At 45.4% G+C, this 22,327-nt stretch overlaps 2 protein-coding genes across 2 annotated transcripts; both read left to right on the top strand.

Annotated features, from left to right (window-relative positions):
• The first annotated feature begins 598 nt into the window (after positions 1–598).
• nagk (N-acetylglucosamine kinase) lies at positions 599–15,945 on the top strand. The gene is made up of 10 exons (XM_029647737.2): positions 599–697; positions 1,024–1,108; positions 5,040–5,138; positions 6,123–6,264; positions 6,497–6,607; positions 9,961–10,073; positions 12,262–12,349; positions 12,560–12,657; positions 14,270–14,348; positions 15,372–15,945. The coding sequence occupies exons 1-10, from the start codon at positions 669–671 to the stop codon at positions 15,578–15,580; spliced, it is 1,053 nt and encodes a 350-aa protein (XP_029503597.2). The 5' UTR covers positions 599–668; the 3' UTR covers positions 15,581–15,945.
• A 1,368-nt stretch (positions 15,946–17,313) lies between these two features.
• On the top strand, positions 17,314–21,357 carry LOC135574417 (polycystin-1-like protein 3). Its single transcript, XM_065026014.1, has 2 exons — positions 17,314–17,377; positions 20,864–21,357. Exons 1-2 carry the CDS (start codon positions 17,314–17,316, stop codon positions 21,355–21,357), a joined length of 558 nt encoding a protein of 185 aa, XP_064882086.1.
• The last annotated feature ends 970 nt before the right edge of the window (positions 21,358–22,327 follow it).

Here is a 22,327-nt window from a genome sequence, read left to right as displayed (position 1 = left end):
TTGACTTGGTTGTGCCCAGGTTTGCTCAACATATAGACAATGCGTGTGCCTTTTGCCAAGATGTCACACAGGAATTATGTGTGTTTGTAATTCTTTGTGAAATTACATAATATCTCTACTTGACCTCTCTGGCTGATTCAACACACCTTGTCCCCAGATCTTTATCACCAAAATAACAGCCACGCAATCTTTATAACTCGCTCGCTCTCTCTCTCTCTCTCACACACACACACACACAAATACACAGAATATTTTGTACTATTCTTGTGGGAACCTAAAATTGATTTCCATTCAAAATCCTATTTTCCCAAACCTAACCCCTAAACCTAATATACCCTTTGCCCCTCCCCTCCCCTCCCCATTCTTCATTGGCATGGGAAACATGTATCCATTCAATTTCAATTTGTGTAATTCCGCCCCCTGCTGGTTATTAGGCAATACTGCGACACTGAGCCCCAGAGTAGATACCAGAATAGCTCCTAAGTGAAACTGGGCGTTGAATGTAATTATTTACAAGGCATGGACATCATACGATCCTCCCACAATAAAACTGATTATATAAAAGTTATTTTAAAAAATGTCAAAGTCTAAACTGTATAATGTGATCTGATTGGATCAGAAATTGAAGTGACGTGTCACATGATCGAAACAGGAAAAAGAGAAAAGTAATGGCTGCAGTGTTCGGTGGTGTTGAAGGGTAAGTCTCTAATAAACCATTTTTATCCGGTAATAATTTGAATGAAAACGTGTTATCAGGCAGATATAGCGCAGAACTGATTTAGGGCAAAAGGCTGTGCTGTTGTTTGATTGTCACATAGAACATAAACCTGTCTGACTAAACTCTACACCAACGATTCATCAGACACTTCCTTTCACCAGGGGGTGGAGTTTAGTCAGTTAAATTAAACATTCCTTTGTGACAATATCCATATTCTTAAGGGAAAGCTTCCTATTCATTTGATTTGATTTGTGTGTGCGCGGCGCTGCTGTCGGCCTGTCTGTGCGTGTCATCTATTGTAACAGTGGTGGGACCCACTCCAAGGCGGTATTGGTCTCTGAGAATGGGAAAATCCTTGCAGAGACAGACGGCCCCTCAACCAACCACTGGGTGAGATGACAGATCTAGGATCAGTTTACCATATTCCATAGCCTGATGTTAACCGTTAGGTGGTTAAAGTAAAGCTGACCACAGATCAGCCGAAGCACCTCAACCAACCACTGAATGAGACCACAGAACTGACAGTACACTTTTATTATGACAGCGAGTAGATTCCAATGTACAGGAAATGAGTTCCGGCACCTCAAATGTTCTACTGCTTGAGTTCCTGCACCCCTTGTAGATTATTGGCTTAGAAATACTATCCGGCATCTAAATTAAAAACATAATCGGCATCTATTTCAGTCCAACCACTTGTAAGTGCTGATCTGAAGTCAGCTTTGTGTTTTCCCTCCTAATGGTTAAGGTCAGGATTTAGAGATGGTAAGCTGGTCTTAGATCTGTGCATAGAAGTGTGAAGGAAGAGGACGTTAAGCTTCTATTAAAGTCATGAGTGGTTCTTCTACATTATGAAACGTTTCATGAATGATGACTATGTGTTGTCTTTCAGTTGGTGGGTGTTGACTGCATGTGTTGTCTTTCAGTTGGTGGGTGTTGACTGTATGTGTTGTCTTACAGTTGGTGGGTGTTGACTGTATGTGTTGTCTTTCAGTTGGTGGGTGTTGACTGTATGTGTTGTCTTACAGTTGGTGGGTGTTGACTGTATGTGTTGTCTTTCAGTTGGTGAGTGATGACTGTATGTGTTGTCTTACAGTTGGTGGGTGTTGACTGTATGTGTTGTCTTACAGTTGGTGAGTGATGACTGTATGTTGACTGTATGTGTTGTCTTACAGTTGGTGGGTGTTGACTGTATGTGTTGTCTTACAGTTGGTGGGTGTTGACTGTATGTGTTGTCTTTCAGTTGGTGAGTGATGACTGTATGTGTTGTCTTACAGTTGGTGGGTGTTGACTGTATGTGTTGTCTTACAGTTGGTGGGTGTTGACTGTATGTGTTGTCTTACAGTTGGTGGGTGTTGACTGTATGTGTTGTCTTACAGTTGGTGGGTGTTGACTGTATGTGTTGTCTTACAGTTGGTGGGTGTTGACTGTATGTTGACTGTATGTGTTGTCTTACAGTTGGTGGGTGTTGACTGTATGTGTTGTCTTTCAGTTGGTGGGTGTTGACTGTATGTGTTGTCTTACAGTTGGTGGGTGTTGACTGTATGTGTTGTCTTTCAGTTGGTGGGTGTTGACTGTATGTGTTGTCTTTCAGTTGGTGGGTGTTGACTGTATGTGTTGTCTTTCAGTTGGTGGGTGTTGACTGTATGTGTTGTCTTTCAGTTGGTGGGTGTTGACTGTATGTGTTGTCTTTCAGTTGGTGGGTGTTGACTGTATGTGTTGTCTTTCAGTTGGTGGGTGTTGACTGTATGTGTTGTCTTACAGTTGGTGGGTGTTGACTGTATGTGTTGTCTTTCAGTTGGTGGGTGTTGACTGTATGTGTTGTCTTTCAGTTGGTGGGTGTTGACTGTATGTGTTGTCTTTCAGTTGGTGGGTGTTGACTGTATGTGTTGTCTTACAGTTGGTGGGTGTTGACTGTATGTGTTGTCTTTCAGTTGGTGGGTGTTGACTGTATGTGTTGTCTTTCAGTTGGTGGGTGTTGACTGTATGTGTTGTCTTTCAGTTGGTGGGTGTTGACTGTATGTGTTGTCTTTCAGTTGGTGGGTGTTGACTGTATGTGTTGTCTTTCAGTTGGTGGGTGTTGACTGTATGTGTTGTCTTTCAGTTGGTGGGTGTTGACTGTATGTGTTGTCTTTCAGTTGGTGGGTGTTGACTGCATGTGTTGTCTTTCAGTTGGTGGGTGTTGACTGTATGTGTTGTCTTTCAGTTGGTGAGTGTTGACTGTATGTGTTGTCTTACAGTTGGTGGGTGTTGACTGTATGTGTTGTCTTTCAGTTGGTGGGTGTTGACTGTATGTGTTGTCTTTCAATTGGTGGGTGTTGACTGTATGTGTTGTCTTTCAGTTGGTGAGTGATGACTGTATGTTGACTGTATGTGTTGTCTTACAGTTGGTGGGTGTTGACTGTATGTGTTGTCTTACAGTTGGTGGGTGTTGACTGTATGTGTTGTCTTTCAGTTGGTGAGTGATGACTGTATGTGTTGTCTTACAGTTGGTGGGTGTTGACTGTATGTGTTGTCTTACAGTTGGTGGGTGTTGACTGTATGTGTTGTCTTACAGTTGGTGGGTGTTGACTGTATGTTGACTGTATGTGTTGTCTTACAGTTGGTGGGTGTTGACTGTATGTGTCGTCTTTCAGTTGGTGGGTGTTGACTGTATGTGTTGTCTTACAGTTGGTGGGTGTTGACTGTATGTGTTGTCTTTCAGTTGGTGGGTGTTGACTGTATGTGTTGTCTTTCAGTTGGTGGGTGTTGACTGTATGTGTTGTCTTTCAGTTGGTGGGTGTTGACTGTATGTGTTGTCTTTCAGTTGGTGGGTGTTGACTGTATGTGTTGTCTTTCAGTTGGTGGGTGTTGACTGTATGTGTTGTCTTTCAGTTGGTGGGTGTTGACTGTATGTGTTGTCTTTCAGTTGGTGGGTGTTGACTGTATGTGTTGTCTTTCAGTTGGTGGGTGTTGACTGTATGTGTTGTCTTACAGTTGGTGGGTGTTGACTGTATGTGTTGTCTTTCAGTTGGTGGGTGTTGACTGTATGTGTTGTCTTTCAGTTGGTGAGTGTTGACTGTATGTGTTGTCTTACAGTTGGTGGGTGTTGACTGTATGTGTTGTCTTTCAGTTGGTGGGTGTTGACTGTATGTGTTGTCTTTCAATTGGTGGGTGTTGACTGTATGTGTTGTCTTTCAGTTGGTGAGTGATGACTGTATGTTGACTGTATGTGTTGTCTTACAGTTGGTGGGTGTTGACTGTATGTGTTGTCTTACAGTTGGTGGGTGTTGACTGTATGTGTTGTCTTTCAGTTGGTGAGTGATGACTGTATGTGTTGTCTTACAGTTGGTGGGTGTTGACTGTATGTGTTGTCTTACAGTTGGTGGGTGTTGACTGTATGTGTTGTCTTACAGTTGGTGGGTGTTGACTGTATGTGTTGTCTTACAGTTGGTGGGTGTTGACTGTATGTGTTGTCTTACAGTTGGTGGGTGTTGACTGTATGTTGACTGTATGTGTTGTCTTACAGTTGGTGGGTGTTGACTGTATGTGTTGTCTTACAGTTGGTGGGTGTTGACTGTATGTGTTGTCTTTCAGTTGGTGGGTGTTGACTGTATGTGTTGTCTTTCAGTTGGTGGGTGTTGACTGTATGTGTTGTCTTTCAGTTGGTGGGTGTTGACTGTATGTGTTGTCTTTCAGTTGGTGGGTGTTGACTGTATGTGTTGTCTTTCAGTTGGTGGGTGTTGACTGTATGTGTTGTCTTTCAGTTGGTGGGTGTTGACTGTATGTGTTGTCTTTCAGTTGGTGGGTGTTGACTGTATGTGTTGTCTTTCAGTTGGTGGGTGTTGACTGTATGTGTTGTCTTACAGTTGGTGGGTGTTGACTGTATGTGTTGTCTTTCAGTTGGTGGGTGTTGACTGTATGTGTTGTCTTTCAGTTGGTGGGTGTTGACTGTATGTGTTGTCTTTCTGTTGGTGGGTGTTGACTGTATGTGTTGTCTTTCAGTTGGTGGGTGTTGACTGTATGTGTTGTCTTTCAGTTGGTGGGTGTTGACTGTATGTGTTGTCTTTCAGTTGGTGGGTGTTGACTGTATGTGTTGTCTTTCAGTTGGTGGGTGTTGACTGTATGTGTTGTCTTTCAGTTGGTGGGTGTTGACTGTATGTGTTGTCTTTCAGTTGGTGGGTGTTGACTGTATGTGTTGTCTTTCAGTTGGTGGGTGTTGACTGTATGTGTTGTCTTTCAGTTGGTGGGTGTTGACTGTATGTGTTGTCTTTCAGTTGGTGGGTGTTGACTGTATGTGTTGTCTTTCAGTTGGTGGGTGTTGACTGTATGTGTTGTCTTACAGTTGGTGGGTGTTGACAAGTGTATCGAGGCCATCAACGACATGGTCCAGAAAGCCAAAATAGAAGCGGGGCTAGACCCAGACACACCTCTCCACTCTCTGGTGAATCAATTCATGATTTTAATGCAAAAATCTAATCTAAAGCCTAATATACAAGCATTTCGCTACATCTGCTAAATATGTGTATGTGACCAATCAAATTAGATTTGATTAGATTTTGATATACTATTTACTAGCTCTGTTAGCTACTCAAAATGGCAATCCTGAGCACATGTATTGAGTGTATAATTTGCGATGCATCTACACAGAATCACCTTTTTTTGTGTAGCTAATTGTAGTTCTTGGGTTGTGTATTGTGTAGGCTAATCGTTACTAAGGCTTAAGGTCAATTCCATGTATACAATTTTTTTTTTTACCCATGAGCACCAACGTGCAATTCATAGGAGCATGTCAAATTGAGACAAATGAAAGCTAAGAGTTTATATGTTTTACAAATTAAGGAATATATATATATACATACATATATACAGTGGGGCAAAAAAGTATTTAGTTAGCCACCAATTGTGCAAGTTTCCCACTTAAAAAGATGAGAGATGTAATTTTCTTCATAGGTACACTTCAACTATGACAGACAAAATGAGAAGAAAAAAATCCAGAAAATCACATTGTAGGATTTTTAATGAATTTATTTGCAAATTATGGTGGAAAATACGTTTTTTCAAAACTCAAGGTATGATGTCATAGCTGACGCCCCATTCTTTCTGCAGACGTCTGGGAATCTTAATTCAGCTGGTTTTCATTTTAAAAAACGGAGGGAGATTTTACCAAAATTCTGTTACCAAATTTTGCATCTGCACTGTTCTTCCAGTAAAATGTGTTTTTGTAAAATATTTGGTGTAAATTGTTTAAAGTAGTCCTTGTCCATAGAGTTATATGGTTTGTTAAAATTTGAAATCAATGGTTTTTGTTTGGCATACATTTTAAGTGAAGAATCTGAGTCCGAGCGCAAATCTGTTACTGTGTAATTGCCCCTTTTTACCAAGTAGGCTAACTAGTATGATAACTTGTAATATCTTGCTCTCCCAGGGAATGTCTCTTAGCGGAGGGGAACAGAAGGATGCTATTGAGAAGATCATCTGTGAGATGAAGAACAGGTTTCCTAAACTCAGTATCAATTATTACATCACCACCGATGCCATCGGCGCCATGGCAACAGCCAGCGACCGGGGTAACGGAACCATCTTGTTAACATAACTTTTTTTTAATTGAAAGTGATAAATTAGGATTTGAAAGAATGATTTAATATGATCAATAGCCAGTATGAGAAGTGGATCTTGTAATCTGTGTGTGGTGTCCTTCGACTTAATTGTTGAAAGGAATGTTCACTGTCATTTTACAACTGTGTAGTATGATTTCACTCATCCCTCCATCTCTCTCTGCCCCTCTCACACTACATATAGGAGGTATAGTGTTGATCAGTGGGACTGGTTCTAACTGTAAGCTGGTGAACCCAGATGGAAGCCAGGTCGGCTGTGGAGGCTGGGGTCATATGATGGGGGACGAGGGTTCAGGTAGCCATGACGACAACAATCAACATAAACAGAAGTCCAATAAACTTGTCTTCTCTTATGATTTTTTAATTTTTAATTTATTTCACCTTTATTTAACCAGGTAGGCTAGTTGAGAACAAGTTCTCATTTGCAACTGCGACCTGGCCAAGATAAAGCATAGCAGTGTGAACAGACAACACAGAGTTACACATGGAGTAAACAATTAACAAGTCAATAATACAGTAGAAAAAAAGGAGAGTCTATATACATTGTGTGCAAAAGGCATGAGGAGGTAGGCGAATAATTACAATTTTGCAGATTAACACTGGAGTGATAAATGATCAGATGGTCATGTACAGGTAGAGATATTGGTGTGCAAAAGAGCATAAAATAAAATAAATAAAAACAGTATGGGGATGAGGTAGGTAAAAATGGGTGGGCTATTTACCGATAGACTATGTACAGCGGCAGCGATTGGTTAGCTGCTCAGATAGCAGATGTTTGAAGTTGGTGAGGGAGATAAGTCTCCAACTTCAGCGATTTTTGCAATTCGTTCCAGTCACAGGCAGCAGAGAACTGGAACGAAAGGCGGCCAAATGAGGTGTTGGCTTTAGGGATGATCAGTGAGATACACCTGCTGGAGCGCGTGTTACGGGTGGGTGTTGCCATCGTGACCAGTGAACTGAGATAAGGCGGAGCTTTACCTAGCATGGACTTGTAGATGACCTGGAGCCAGTGGGTCTGGCGACGAATATGTAGCGAGGGCCAGCCGACTAGAGCATACAGGTCGCAGTGGTGGGTGGAATAAGGTGCTTTAGTGACAAAACGGATGGCACTGTAATAAACTGCATCCAGTTTGCTGAGTAGAGTGTTGGAAGCAATTTTGTAGATGACATCGCCGAAGTCGAGGATTTTGTCGGCGTGAGTGAAGGAGGCTTTGTTGCGGAATAGAAAGCAGACTCTTGATTTGATTTTCGATTGGAGATGTTTGATATGAGTCTGGAATGAGAGTTTACAGTCTAGCCAGACACCTAGGTACTTATAGATGTCCACATATTCAAGGTCGGAACCATCCAGGGTGGTGATGCTGGTCAGGCGTGCGGGTGCAGGCAGCGAACGGTTGAAAAGCATGCATTTGGTTTTACTAGCGTTTAAGAGCAGATGGAGGCCACGGAAGGAGTGTTGTATGGCATTGAAGCTCATTTGGAGGTTAGATAGCACAGTGTCCAAGGACGGGCCGGAAGTATATAGAATGGTGTCGTCTGCGTAGAGGTGGATCAGGGAATCGCCCGCAGCAAGAGCAACATCATTGATATATACAGAGAAAAGAGTCGGCCCGAGAATTGAACCCTGTGGCACCCCCATAGAGACTGCCAGAGGACCGGACAGCATGCCCTCCGATTTGACACACTGAACTCTGTCTGCAAAGTAATTGGCAGTCATCCGAAAAACCGAGGCTACTGAGTCTGCCGATAAGAATATGGTGATTGACAGAGTCGAAAGCCTTGGCAAGGTCGATGAAGACGGCTGCACAGTACTGTCTTTTATCGATGGCGGTTATGATATTGTTTAGTACCTTGAGCGTGGCTGAGGTGCACCCGTGACCGGCTCGGAAACCAGATTGCACAGCGGAGAAGGTACGGTGGGATTCGAGATGGTCAGTGACCTGTTTGTTGACTTGGCTTTCGAAGACCTTAGATAGGCAGGGCAGGATGGATATAGGTCTGTAACAGTTTGGGTCCAGGGTGTCTCCCCCTTTTAAGAGGGGAATGACTGTGGCAGCTTTCCAATCCTTGGGGATCTCAGACGATATGAGAGGTTGAACAGGCTGGTAATAGGGGTTGCGACAATGGCGGCGGATAGTTTCAGAAATGGAGGGTCCAGATTGTCAAGCCCAGCTGATTTGTACGGGTCCAGGTTTTGCAGCTCTTTCAGAACATCTGCTATCTGGATTTGGGTAAAGGAGAACCTGGAGAGGCTTGGGTGAGTAGCTGCGGGGGGGGCGGAGCTGTTGGCCGAGGTTAGAGTAGCCAGGCGGAAGGCATGGCCAGCCGTTGAGAAATGCTTGTTGAAGTTTTCGATAATCATGGGTTTATCGGTGGTGACCGTGTTACCTAGCCTGGGAGGAGGTGCTCTTGTTCTCCATGGACTTCACAGTGTCCCAGAACTTTTTGGAGTTGGAGCTACAGGATGCAAACTTCTGCCTGAAGAAGCTGGCCTTAGCTTTCCTGACTGACTGCGTGTATTGGTTCCTGACTTCCCTGAACAGTTGCATATCGCGGGGACTATTCGATGCTATTGCAGTCCGCCACAGGATGTTTTTGTGCTGGTCGAGGGCAGTCAGGTCTGGAGTGAACCAAGGGATATATCTGTTCTTAGTTCTGCATTTTTTTGAACGGAGCATGCTTATCTAAAATGGTGAGGAAGTTACTTTTAAAGAATGACCAGGCATCCTCAACTGACGGGATGAGGTCAATGTTCTTCCAGGATACCCGGGCCAGGTCGATTAGAAAGGCCTGCTCACAGAAGTGTTTTAGGGAGCGTTTGACAGTGATGAGGGGTGGTCGTTTGACTGCGGCTCCGTAGCGGATACAGGCAATGAGGCAGTGATCGCTGAGATGCTGGTTGAAGACAGCGGAGCTGTATTTGGAGGGCCAGTTGGTCAGGATGACATCTATGAGGGTGCCCTTGTTTACAGATTTAGGGTTGTACCTGGTGGGTTCCTTGATGATTTGTGTGAGATTGAGGGCATCTAGCTTAGATTGTAGGACTGCCGGGGTGTTAAGCATATCCCAGTTTAGGTCACCTAACAGAACAAACTCTGAAGCTAGATGGGGGGCGATCAATTCACAAATGGTGTCCAGGGCACAGCTGGGAGCTGAGGGGGGTCGGTAGCAGGCGGCAACAGTGAGAGACTTATTTCTGGAGAGAGTCATTTTTAAAATTAGTAGTTCGAACTGTTTGGCTATGGACCTGGAAAGTATGACATTACTTTGCAGGCTATCTCTGCAGTAGACTGCAACTCCTCCCCCTTTGGCGGTTCTATCTTGACGGAAAATGTTATAGTTGGGTATGGAAATCTCAGAATTTTTGTTGGCCTTCCTGAGCCAGGATTCAGACACGGCAAGGACATCAGGGTTAGCAGAGTGTGCTAAAGCAGTGAGTAAAACAAACTTAGGGAGGAGGCTTCTGATGTTGACATTCATGAAACCAAGGCTTTTTCGATCACAGAAGTCAACAAATGATCACCTCTCTCTTTTCCTCCATTCATTCCTTTTTTTCATCCTACTGTTTCTCTCTTTCTCCTCCCCCCTTTTCCCTTCCATTCTCTATCCCTCTTTCCCCCCCCCCTCCCTCTTTTCTCTCTCCATCAGCATTCTGGATCTCCCACCTGGCAGTGAAGACTGTGTTCGATGCCAAAGACAACCTGGTCAAGCCCCATCATGATGTCACTCACGTCAAGAAGGTCATTGAGAATTACTTCCAGGTGAGAGGTCAACCGAAAGTACAACAGGAAATTAAATGGAATACAGGCTTAACTGAATGACAACCGAGACAGAATGCAGTATGGGATTTCATTGAATAGTTTGGGCCGGGTGCTGCTGATCGGTTGCCCTAAACGATGGTTCTGATGACGGGTTTCAGTTGGTGGTGGAGGTGGAAGGTCGTTTGGTGGTGGTAGGGAGGTGGAAGGTCGTTTGGTGGTGGTGGGGAGGTGGAAGGTCGTTTGGTGGTGGTAGGGAGATGGAAGGTTGTTTGGTGGTGGTAGGGAGGTGGAAGGTTGTTTGGTGGTGGTAGGGAGGTGGAAGGTCGTTTGGTGGTGGTAGGGAGGTGGAAGGTCGTTTGGTGGTGGTAGGGAGGTGGAAGGTCGTTTGGTGGTGGTAGGGAGGTGGAAGGTCGTTTGGTGGTGGTAGGGAGGTAGGGAGGGAGGTGGAAGGTCGTTTGGTGGTGGTAGGGAGGTGGAAGGTCGTTTGGTGGGGAGGTGGTAGGGTGGTAGGGAGGTGGAAGGTCGTTTGGTGGTGGTAGGGAGGTGGAAGGTCGTTTGGTGGTGGTAGGGAGGTGGAAGGTCGTTTGGTGGTGGAAGGTCGTTTGATGGTGGAAGGGAGGTGGAAGTCGTTTGGTGGTGGAAGGTCGTTTGGTGGTGGAAGGTCGTTTGGTGGTGTGGAGGTGGAAGGTCGTGTGGAGGTGGAAGGTCGTGTGGAGGTGTAAGGTCGTGTGGAGTCGGGAGGTCGTGTGGAGGTAGAAGGTTGTTTGATGGTGGTGGAAGGTTGTTTGATGGTGGTGGAAGGTCGTTTGGTGGTGGAAGGTCGTTTGATGGTGGAAGGGAGGTGGAAGTCGTTTGGTGGTGGTAGTCGTTTGGTGGTGGAAGTCATTTGGTGGTGGAAGGTCGTTTGGTGGTGGAAGGTCGTGTGGAGGTGGAAGGTCGTGTGGAGGTGGAAGGTCGTGTGGAGGTGGAAGGTCGTGTGGAGGTGGAAGGTCGTGTGGAGGTGGAAGGTCGTTTGATGGTGGTGGAAGGTCGTTTGATGGTGGTGGAAGGTCGTGTGGTGGTGGAAGGTCGTGTGGTGGTGGAAGGTCGTGTGGAGGTGGAAGGTCGTGTGGAGGTGGAAGGTCACGTGGAGGTGGAAGGTCGTGTGGAGGTGGAAGGTCGTTGGAAGTCTGCTGCTGCAAAACAGCAAGTGGAAGAAACAATGTAGATTCATACCCATTGGTTGAAAGGAAGGAAACGGATTATTGCACCAGTGAGCTCATAGATTAATCAGCAAGCGGGGTGCCATGCTCATAGACTGAAGTTAATAGGTGGAGGACATTCCCCTTGCTAATAGTGAAGGAGGAAGAAAGACATGACGTTATGCTGATGAGGTGACGTTATAAACACTACCCCATAAATGCCCGCTGTGCTGATGAGGTAAGACAGGAAGCAATGTGAATTATGTTGCGTTTTCCCGATTAATTAAAAGTGCCAAGCCATTCAGGCCAGTCTTCCTGATTTTAATCAGGTGTGAATGGCTTGGCACTTTTAATTAATCAAGTAAACAACATATTTTACATCTACATTATGTATGAGTTGTTCATCTAACCTCTCTCTCTCCCCTTCCCCCTCCCCTCTCTCTCTCTCTCTCTCTCCCCTTCCCTCTCTCTCTCCCTTCCCTCTCTCTCTCTCTCTCCCTCCCCTTCCCCCTCTCTCTCTCCCTCCCCTTCCCCCTCTCTCTCTCCTCCCCTTCCCCCTCTCTCTCTCTCTCCCCTTCCCCCTCTCTCTCTCTCTCTCTCTCTCCCCTCCCTCTCCTCTCTCTCTCTCTCTCTCTCTCTCTCCCCCCCCTCTCTCTCTCTCTCTCTCTCCCTCTCTCTCTCTCTCTCTCTCTCCTCTCCCCCTCTCTCTCTCTCTCTCCCCCCCCTCTCTCTCTCTCTCTCTCTCACCTTCCCCCCCTCTCTCTCTCTCTCTCTCTCTCTCTCTCTCTCTCCCTCTCTCTCTCTCTCTCTCTCTCTCCCTTCTCTCTCTCTCTTTCTCTTTCCCTCCCTTCCTCTCTCCCCCTTCCCCTCTTTCTCTCTCTCTGGGACTCTCTCCCCCTCGCCTCTCTCTCCCCCCTCGCCTCTCTCTCGCCCCTCTCTCCCCCCTCGCCTCTCCCCTTCTCTCTCCCTTCCCCTCTTTCTCCCTTCCCTTCTCTCTCTCCCTACAGGTATCAGACTTGATGGGGATGCTCCCTCATCTCTATAGAAACTTCCAGAAATCTCACTTTGCAGGACTCTGCCAGAAAATAGCTGAAGGTTAGTTATCCTCTTATTTTCACTCTCCCAACAGCGTAATTGTGTTGGGACTGGACTCGTGTGTTGGGACTGGACTCGTGTGTTGGGACTGGACTCGTTTGTTGGGACTGGACTCGTTTGTTGGGACTGGACTCGTGTGTTGCATGGTTTTAATCAACCTCATACAATATTTTTTATTGATCTATAAATGTGTACCATTGTGAGTTACAGGGGCTAAAGCTGGTGATGCTCTGTGTCAGTATCTGTTCACCCTGGCAGGCAGGGTCCTGGCCCAACACATAGTGGCTGTACTACCTAAAGCACAACAGGTGAGACACACACACATTTTACCCACATAAAGTGCAAAATTTGACTTTTTTACACATTTTGTTACGTTACAGCCTTATTCTAAAATTGATTAAATGTTGTTTTTCCATCAATCTACACACAATACCCCATAATGACAAAGCAAAAACAGGTTTTAGGATTTTTTTTTGCAAATGTATAGAAATTAAAAACTGAAATACAATTTCATAAGTATTCAGACCCTTTACTTTGTTGAAGCAGCGATTACAGTCTTCTTGGGTTTGACGCTACAGCTCGGCACACCTGTATTTGGGGAGTTTCTCTGAATTCTGCTCAGCAGATCCTCTCAAGCTCTGTCAGGTTGGATGGGGAGCGTCGCTGCACAGCTATTTTCAGGTCTCTCCAGAGATGTTCAATCGGGTTCAAGTCCGGGCTCTGGCTGGGCCACTCAATGACATTAAGAGACTTGTCCTGAAGCCACTCCTGTGTTGTCTTGACTGTGTGCTTAGGGTCGTTGTCCTGTTGGAAGGTCAACCTTCGCCCCAGTCTGAGGTCCTTAGAACTCTGGAGCAGGTTTTCATCAAGGATCTCTGTACTTTGCTCCGTTCAACTTTCCCTCAATCCTGACTATTCTCCCAGTCCCTGGCACTGAAAAACATCCCCACAGCATGATGCTGCCACCACCATGCTTCACTGTAGGGATGGTGCCATGTTTCCTTCAGACGTGACGCTTGGCTTTCAGGCCAAAGAGTTAAATCCAGAGAACCTTGTTTCTCATGGTCTGAGAGTCTTTAGGTGCTTTTTGACAAACTTCAAGCGGGCTGTCATGTGCCTTTTATTGAGAAGTGGCTTCCGTCTGACAACTCTACCATAAAGGCCTGATTGGTGGAGTGTTGCACAGATGGTTGTCCTTCTGGAAAGTTCTCCCATCTCCACAGAGCAACTGTTGGTCCCCTTCCCCAGATCTGTGCCTCGACACAATCCTGTCTTGGAGCTCTACGGACAATTCCTTCGACCTCATGACTTGGTTTTTGTTCTGACATGCACTTCCAACTGTGGGACATTATGGAGACAGGTGTGTGCCTTTCCAAATCATGTTCAATCAATTGAATTTACCACAGGTGGACTCCATGCTGTAGAAACATCTCAAGGATGATCAATGGAAACAGGAAGCACCTGAGCTCAATTTTGAGTCTCATAGCAAAGGGTCTGGATAACGTTTCAGTTTATTTTTTAATAAATGTGCAAACATTTCTAAAAACCTGTTTTTGCTTTGTCATTATGGGGTATTGTGATGTCATTATGGGGTATTGTGATATCATTATGGGGTCTTGTGATATCATTATGGGGTATTGTGATGTCATTATGGGGTATTGTGATATCATTATGGGGTATTGTGATGTCATTATGGGGTATTGTGTGTAGATTGATGGGAATTTGTTTTAATCCATTTTAGAATAAGGCTGTAACGTAAGAAAATGTGGAAAAGGTCAAAGGGTCTGAATACTTTCAGAATGCACTGTACTTTCACCCTTTTCCATGATGTCGTATATAAGGTTCAACAGATTACACTGATATTGTACCCCCCTTATCTCAATCTCTGTCCCTCTCTCTGTGTCGGTCTCTCTACATCAGGCTCTGTTGACAGGTGAACAGTGTCTACCCATCTTGTGTGTTGGATCAGTGTGGAAGAGCTGGGAGCTGCTGAAGCCAGGTGGGTTGTAACTGACTGTTGTTGGATCAGTCCAGTCCGTTGTCAAAATGTCCTCTTATGGCAGGATTTCCTAGCCTGGGTACTAGTCTGTTTGTGCTAACATCCCACTCCTTGTTAAACATGTTTGGAATGGGATGATGGCACAAATAGATCTGGGACCAGGCTAAGGATTTCCCAGGTCAACATAAAGATTAGCTTTTTTCAAGCCAACGGTCCACACTGGATGTCAAAATGACACTAAGATCCCCAAGCGCAACGCCAAGCGTCGGCTGAAGTGGGGTGAAGCGCGCCGCCATTGGACTCTGGAGCAGAGGAAACGCGTTCTCTGTCGTGATACATCACACTCTACAATCATTTGGGTTTGACGGATGCCAGGAGAAACGCTACCTGCCCCAATGCATAGTGCTAACTGTAAAGTTTGGTGGAGGAGGAATAATGCTCTGGGGCTGTTTTTCCATGGTTCGGGCCCCTTAGTTCCAGTGAAGGGAGATCTTAACACTACAGCATACAGTGACATTCTAGATCATTCTGTGGTTCCAACTTTGTGGCAACAGTTTAGGGAAGGCCCTTTCCTGCTTCAGCGTGACAATGAGCCAGGCCTAATTGCCCAACCTCAGTAATGCTCTTGTGGCTGAATGGATGCAAGTCCCTGCAGCAATGTTCCAACATCTAGTGGAAAGCCTTCCCAGAGGAGTGGAGGCTGTTATAGCAGCAAAGGGGGGACCAACTCCATATTAATGCCCATGATTTTGGAACGAGATGTTCCCCCAAGCAGGTGTCCACATACGTTTGGTCATGTAGTGTGTTTTAATTTGTTTAGCTCACATAATTTAACATTATGCATTAAAGTGTTTAATAGAACAAATGTAGACATTAATACATGCATTTCTATAGCTTCTAAAATATTTCTTTAAATGTGGGAGAGTACCAAGATGGAGCAATGGCTTCCAAACAGCTCCCTCTGTCAGTCATCTAGTGTATATATAAATAATTGGGTTCAGCTAAGCTCTGTCTCGTTGGCAGGTTTCACAGAGGTCCTGGCGGAGTTGGAGTCCACGCCTGCCTTCACGGGTAATTTCTACGGTTACAACCTGCTGACCCTGAGGCAGTCATCGGGTTCGGCGCTAGGCGGCGCGGTTCTCGGCGCGAAGAGCGCGGGCGCCACGGTAACACTCGACTACGCCGACAACGCACAAGTCTTCTACAATCACTCCTTTCAAAGCAGTCAATGAGGAATCGCCTCTGAACCAATTCAAACGAAGCCTCACAAGCTTGACCAATCAGGACGCAGCTATAAGTAGGGCAACGTTTGGGATTGGACAAATAATTAAGTTCTTGGGATTTATTTGACCAATAATATGTCCTTGATTTGATTAGCTCTGGTTTCTTGTACTTCTAATAACTCTCCACAAGAGGGAGGTCTTTAGCTATCAAGCACACCGCAACTGTCCATCAATTGTACTGTGAATCTAAATATATCAGCAGGAAAGATTTGTTTAATCATATTAAGAGAATATAGTCTGAGGTATGTTTTCTAATAACTGTAATGCAATTATGAAATATACACAACGTTTTGTAGTAAACATTTGTGAAAGCATTCGGTCGCTGTCTGTTATTTTGACCGATTCTGCTTCTCTCACTTGCTGACAAGGCTACATAATTACCATGGCTTGGATTGGTCAGAACAGCCCGGCCATTGTGACATCATGGTTATGGATTGTTGTGATATGACATTCTGAGTCACAACATTCTATTCCAAAGGACACAGCAGAGAGCGAGTTCTAACCAGTGTGACATCATAGTTCTAACATTCCATTTCTAATCCAGAGAGTGAAGAGGGTCATTCTCCTGTAGTTCACACTGGCTGCTTTCTCACTCTGGTAAAGTGATAGACTGAATGTGAGACTGTAAAAACCAGATGATTATTATGACAAGCCGGAAGGTAAGGTAAAACCAGACATACCTAATTCAATACCACTAAACTAATTCAAGTCAATGGTTCAGCTATTGCGCTGTTCACATACGACCGATTTGCCTGTGCTCATAAATCTCAAGACATCAGTCAGGAAGTTAAAGCTTGGTTGCAAATGGGTCTTCCAAATGAACAATCACCCCAAGCATTACTTCCAAAGTTGTGGCAAAATGGCTTAAGGACAACAAAGTCCAGGTATTGGTGTGGCCATCACAAAGCCCCGACCTCAATACCATAGAAGATTTGTGGGCAGAACTGAAGAAGCGTGTTCGAGCAAGGAGGACTACAAACCTGACTCAGGTACACCAGCTCTGTCAGGAGGAATGGGCCAAAATTCACCCAACTTATTGTGGGAAGCTTGTAGAAGGCTACCCAAAACGTTTGACTCAAGTTAAGCAATTTAAAGGAAATGCTACCAGATACTTTGATGAAATAAATCTCTCTACTATTATTCTGACATTTCACATTCTTAAAATAAAGTGGTGATCCTAACTGACCTAAGACAGGGAATTTCTACTAGGATTAAATGTCAGGAATTGTGAAAAACAGTTTAAATGTATTTGGCTAAGGTGTATGTAAACTTCAGACTTCAACTGTATATACTGTATTTTATACCATCCATTGCAGCTGGGCCATCGCTCATCCATATATTTTTATGTACATATTCTCATTCACCCCTTTAGAATGTGTGTATTAGGTAGTTGTTGGGTAATTGTTAGATATTACTGCACTAGAACTAGAACAAGCTACACTCGCATTAACATCTGCTAACCATGTGACCAATAATATTTGATTTGAAAACAAAGGTAATGGACTACAGGAGACAGCAGAGAGAGCACGCTCACATCCACAGGGATGCAGTGGAGGGTCAAGAGCTTCAAGTTCCTTAGCGTCCCTTCACACAGACTGTGGTGAAGAGGAGGCGGAAACAGCGCCTCTTCACACAGACTGTGTGGTGAAGGAGGCGGAAACAGCACCTCTTCAACCATCAGGATGAAGAAATTCAGCTTGGTCCTTAAGACCCTCACAAACTTCAACATTGAGAGCATCATGAGAAGTAGGAGACAGTACAGGTGCATAAAAGCTGGGACTGAGAGACTGATAAAACAGCTTCCATCTCCAGGCCATCAGACTTCACCCACTATCTGCCCAGTACCCTGTCCTGGGCTCTTTCGTGTAGAAAATTCAGTACCCTGGTTCGGATTCCTGGAGCTTGTTTGTGAGAATAGTACAGAATAAGTTCATCTTTCACAAAACCTGAAAAACAACAGTTTCATGTTGCGATTAGCAAGATGCACATTCTACATGACATTAGCGAGCTAGCTATTTTTAGAACCTGGTACTCTGGTTCTGGACCCGTTACTCAAAACAGGTTCAGGATTTGTTTCACACACGCTTTATAGCGCAAATCAGGGTACCAAACACTCCACGATCCGGATCATAAAGGGATATGTGAAAGCATCCTTAGTCAATGTTACTATCCGGCTACCACCCGGTACCTTAGAGACTGCTGCCCTATGTACATAGTCAATGTTACTATCCGGCTACCACCCGGTACCTTAGAGACTGCTGCCCTATGTACATAGTCAATGAACACTGGTCACTTTGTTTACATACTGTTTTGCCCACTTCATATGTATATACTGTATTCTAGTCATGGCTCATCCTGCATAACGGCAGATAGCCTAGTGGTTAGAGAGTTGGGCCAGTAACCAAAAGGTTGCTAGATCGAATCCCTGAGCTGACAAGGTAAAAATCTGTCTTTCTGCCCCTGAACAAGACAAGTTAACCCACTGTTCCTAGACCCATCATTGTAAATAAGAATATGTTCTTAACTGACTTGCCACATAACAACTACTGCTGTACATACCTGTTTTATTCATATACTGTTTATAATCAACATTGAGAGATTTGCATTGAGTATTGTAGCCCTTGACCATGACTCCATATAAGAGTCATTGGAAGAAGGGGTCTTCTGTATGGGTGGAGTTTATAGTTAAGAGCCCCGACGCTCGGTCTGAACATTGGACACTCATCTCTTGCTGTACGGTTTTTGGACGCCTAATGTCCTTATTTCATAACCTCGAGAAATAATAATTGTCAAACAAAAAGGTTAAATTGATAAGACACCTTTTATTGGGTTAGAACTCCCACACGGCCATAACTCCATGTCACAGCGCGTGTTTACAGAAGACCGACTGATGGCGGGACTACCTGGGGTAATTAGCACACTGCATCTCCCAACACCTGTGTGTAATCGGAAGGTGGACGCCACAAACGTGTTGCTACTGAAAAATACTGGTCGGCTGCAATTGTGTTAAAACTGTTTAGAGGAAGTGTGATTTCTGTTTCTAGAACAGTACCGCAATTGAGAATCAGTTCATGTTTAGATGGAGTATTTTGGCTTAATTTACAATTTAGCCATTTATCAGACGCTCTTATCCAGAGCAACTTACAGTAGCAAGTGCAGACTTGTTTTTTTCCCCACAACCTTAGCATTGCAAGTGCTAACTGAGCCACATGGCTTCCAGAGCCAATTCACCTTTAAACAGAACATGGAGTAACATTAGGCTCCTTTCAGGCCATTATTGTGCTAGGACTACCAGTCACAGAAATAAGATACCATAGGGAGTGTGTAGTAGGACCTGGATACTGTGTACGAGGCTAACTATGGTATGAGTGTCTGTGTACGACCCTGATCTCTGAGGGGTCTTTGGGCTGGTTTGCTAACTACCTCTCTCAGAGTGCAATGTGTAAAGTCAGAAACTCTGCTGTCTCAGCCACTGCCTCTCGCCAAGGGAGTACCCCAAGGCTCGATCCTAGGCCCCACGCTCTTCTCAATTTACATCAACATAGTGTCGGGCAGTAGGAAGCTCTCTCATCCATTTACATGCAGATACACTCTTATACTCAGCTGGCCCCTCCCCGGATTTTGTGTTAAATGCTCTACAACAAAGCTTTCTTAATGTCCAACAAGCTTTCTCTACCCTTAACCTTGTTCTGAACACCTCCAAAACAAACAAAGGTCATGTGGTTTGGTAAGAAGAATGCCCCACTCCCCACAGGTGTGATTACCTCTGAGGGTTTAGAGCTTGAGGTAGTCACCTCATACAAGTACTTGGGAGTATGGCTAGACGGTACACTGTCCTTCTTTCAGCACATATCAAAGCTGCAGGCTAAAGTTATTTTTAGACTTGGTTTCCTCTACCGTAATCGCTCCTCTTTCACCCCAGCTGTCAAACTAACTCTGATTCAGATGACCATCCTACCCATGCTAGATTACGGAGACATAATTTATAGATCAGCAGGTAAGGGTTCTCTCGAGTGGCTAGATGTTCTTTACCATTCGGCCATCAGATTTGCCACCAATGCTCCTTATAGGACACATCACTGCAGTCTATACTCCTCTGTAAACTGGTCATCTCTGTAAACCCGTCGCAACCCACTGGTTGATGCTTATTTATAAAACCCTCTTAGTCCTCCCTCCCTCTATCTGAGATATCTACTGCAGCCCTCATCCTCCACATACAACACTCGTTCTGCCAGTCACATTCTGTTAAAGGTCCCCAAAGCACACACATCCCTGGGTCACTCCTCTCTTCAGTTCACTGCAGCTAGTGACTGGAACGAACTGCAACAAACACTCAAACTGGACAGTTTTATCTCCATTTCTTCATTCAAAGACTCAATCATGGACACTGACAGTTGTGGCTGCTTTGTGTAACGCATTGTCTCCACCTTCTTGCCCTTTGTGCTGTTGTCTGTGCCCAATAATGTTTGTACCATGTTTTGTGCTGTTACCATGTGTTGCTACCATGCTGTGTTGTTGTCTTGGGTCTCTATGTACGTTTGTGTTGTCTCTCTTGTGAATTGTCCTATATTTATATTGTATTCATTTTAATCCCAGGCCCCCGCAGGAAGCCTTTTGGTAGGCCGTCATCGTAAACAAGAATGTATTTAACTAGGCAAGTTAAGAAAATGTTAAATAAAAAGTTAGCCTCATACACATTATCTAACTATGGTACGAGTGTGTGTGTGATATCAACAAAAGGTAACATGCTGTACTGCAAGTCATTATGTTGAACACTGAAGTAGCAACAGAAGTAGCAACATACTGTTCCCATTAACACACCATGATTGCGTCTCAAATGGCACCTATTCCCTACATAGTGAACTACTACTATGGACCAGTAGTGGACTATGGAGTGAACAAGGTGCCATTTTCAGATAGAACACATCAGTTGCATCCTCCTCACCAGACTCCCATGTCCTGCCCCAGGACCTGTCCAGAACACCAGTCACTGACCAACAGCCTTCATCCTCCTCACCAGACACCCATGTCCCACCTCAGGACTGGTCCAGAACACCAGCCACTGACCAACAGCCTTCATCCTCACCAGACTCCCATGTCCTGCCCCAGGACCTGTCCAGAACACCAGCCACTGACCAACAGCCTTCATCCTCCTCACCAGACTCCCATGTCCCGCCCCAGGACCTGTCCAGAACACCAGCCACTGACCAACAGCCTTCATCTCCTCACCAGACTCCCAGGACCTGTCCAGAACACCAGCCACTGACCAACAGCCTTCATCCTCCTCACCAGACTCCCATGTCCTGCCCCAGGACCTGTCCAGAACACCAGCCACTGACCAACAGCCTTCATCCTCCTCACCAGACTCCCATGTCCCACCTCAGGACCTGTCCAGAACACCAGCCACTGACCAACAGCCTTCATCCTCCTCACCAGACTCCCATGTCCCACCTCAGGACCTGTCCAGAACACCAGCCACTGACCAACAGCCTTCATCCTCTTCACCAGACTCCCATGTCCCACCTCAGGACCTGTCCAGAACACCAGCCACTGACCAACAGCCTTCATCCTCCTCACCAGACTCCCATGTCCCACCTCAGGACCTGTCCAGAACACCAGCCACTAACAAACAGCCTTCATCCTCCTCACCAGACTCCCATGTCCCGCCTCAGGACCTGTCCAGAACACCAGCCACTAACCAACAGCCTTCATCCTCCTCACCTTGATCTTTGTATAGTTTTTTTCCTTACAGCAAATGATCACAAATAAACAGTCAGGAAAAAAACATACCTTCATCTGAAATTCCGTTATTTTCCCGAAGTATGCTGAAGTTACACATGCTTCAGTATGCTGAAGTTACACATGCTTCAGTATGCTGAAGTTACACATGCTTCAGTATGCTGAAGGTACACATGCTTCAGTATGCTGAAGGTACACATGCAATAACAAAAGAATCACGGCTGTTCCTCAATACATTTCTCCTTAAACCTTTGGAATAACACCTAAACCTATCGCCGTTGTCTTTGAGCAGGTTGAGAAGGGAAGGTAGAGCCATGTACCTAGTGGTGGTGTAGTGCAGCCCTCGGGGCAGTTCTAAACCAACCTCGCTGGAAGTCTTCCCCCGGGGCGGTTCTAAGCCAACCTCGCTGGAAGTCTTCCCTCGGGGCGGTTCTAAGCCAACCTCGAAGTCTTCCCTCAGGGCGGTTCTAAACCAACCTCAAAGTCTTCCCTCAGGGCGGTGCTAAACCAACCTCGAAGTCTTCCCTCAGGGCGGTTATAAGCCAACCTCGAAGTCTTCCCTCAGGGCGGTTCTAAACCAACCTCAGTCTTCCCTCAGGGCGGTTCTAAACCAACCTCGCCGGAAGTCTTCCCTCAGGGCGGTTCTAAACCAACCTCGCCGGAAGTCTTCCCTCAGGGCGGTGCTAAACCAACCTCGACTGAAGTCTTCCCTCAGGGCGGTTATAAGCCAACCTCGAAGTCTTCCCTCAGGGCGGTTCTAAACCAACCTCGCCGGAAGTCTTCCCTCAGGGCGGTTCTAAACCAACCTCGCCGGAAGTCTTCCCTCAGGGCGGTTCTAAACCAACCTCGCCGGAAGTCTTCCCTCAGGGCGGTTCTAAACCAACCTCGAAGTCTTCCAAGAGAAACGTTCCCTTTCTGTTTGTGCTCATCAACTGTAACATGACAATCTTTCCTTCC

Source organism: Oncorhynchus nerka, linkage group LG12 (assembly GCF_034236695.1).
Source record: "Oncorhynchus nerka isolate Pitt River linkage group LG12, Oner_Uvic_2.0, whole genome shotgun sequence".
NCBI classification, from domain to species: Eukaryota; Metazoa; Chordata; class Actinopteri; order Salmoniformes; family Salmonidae; genus Oncorhynchus; species Oncorhynchus nerka.
The sequence above is the reverse complement of the archived record's forward strand: the minus strand, read 5'-3'. Positions and strand labels throughout refer to the sequence as shown.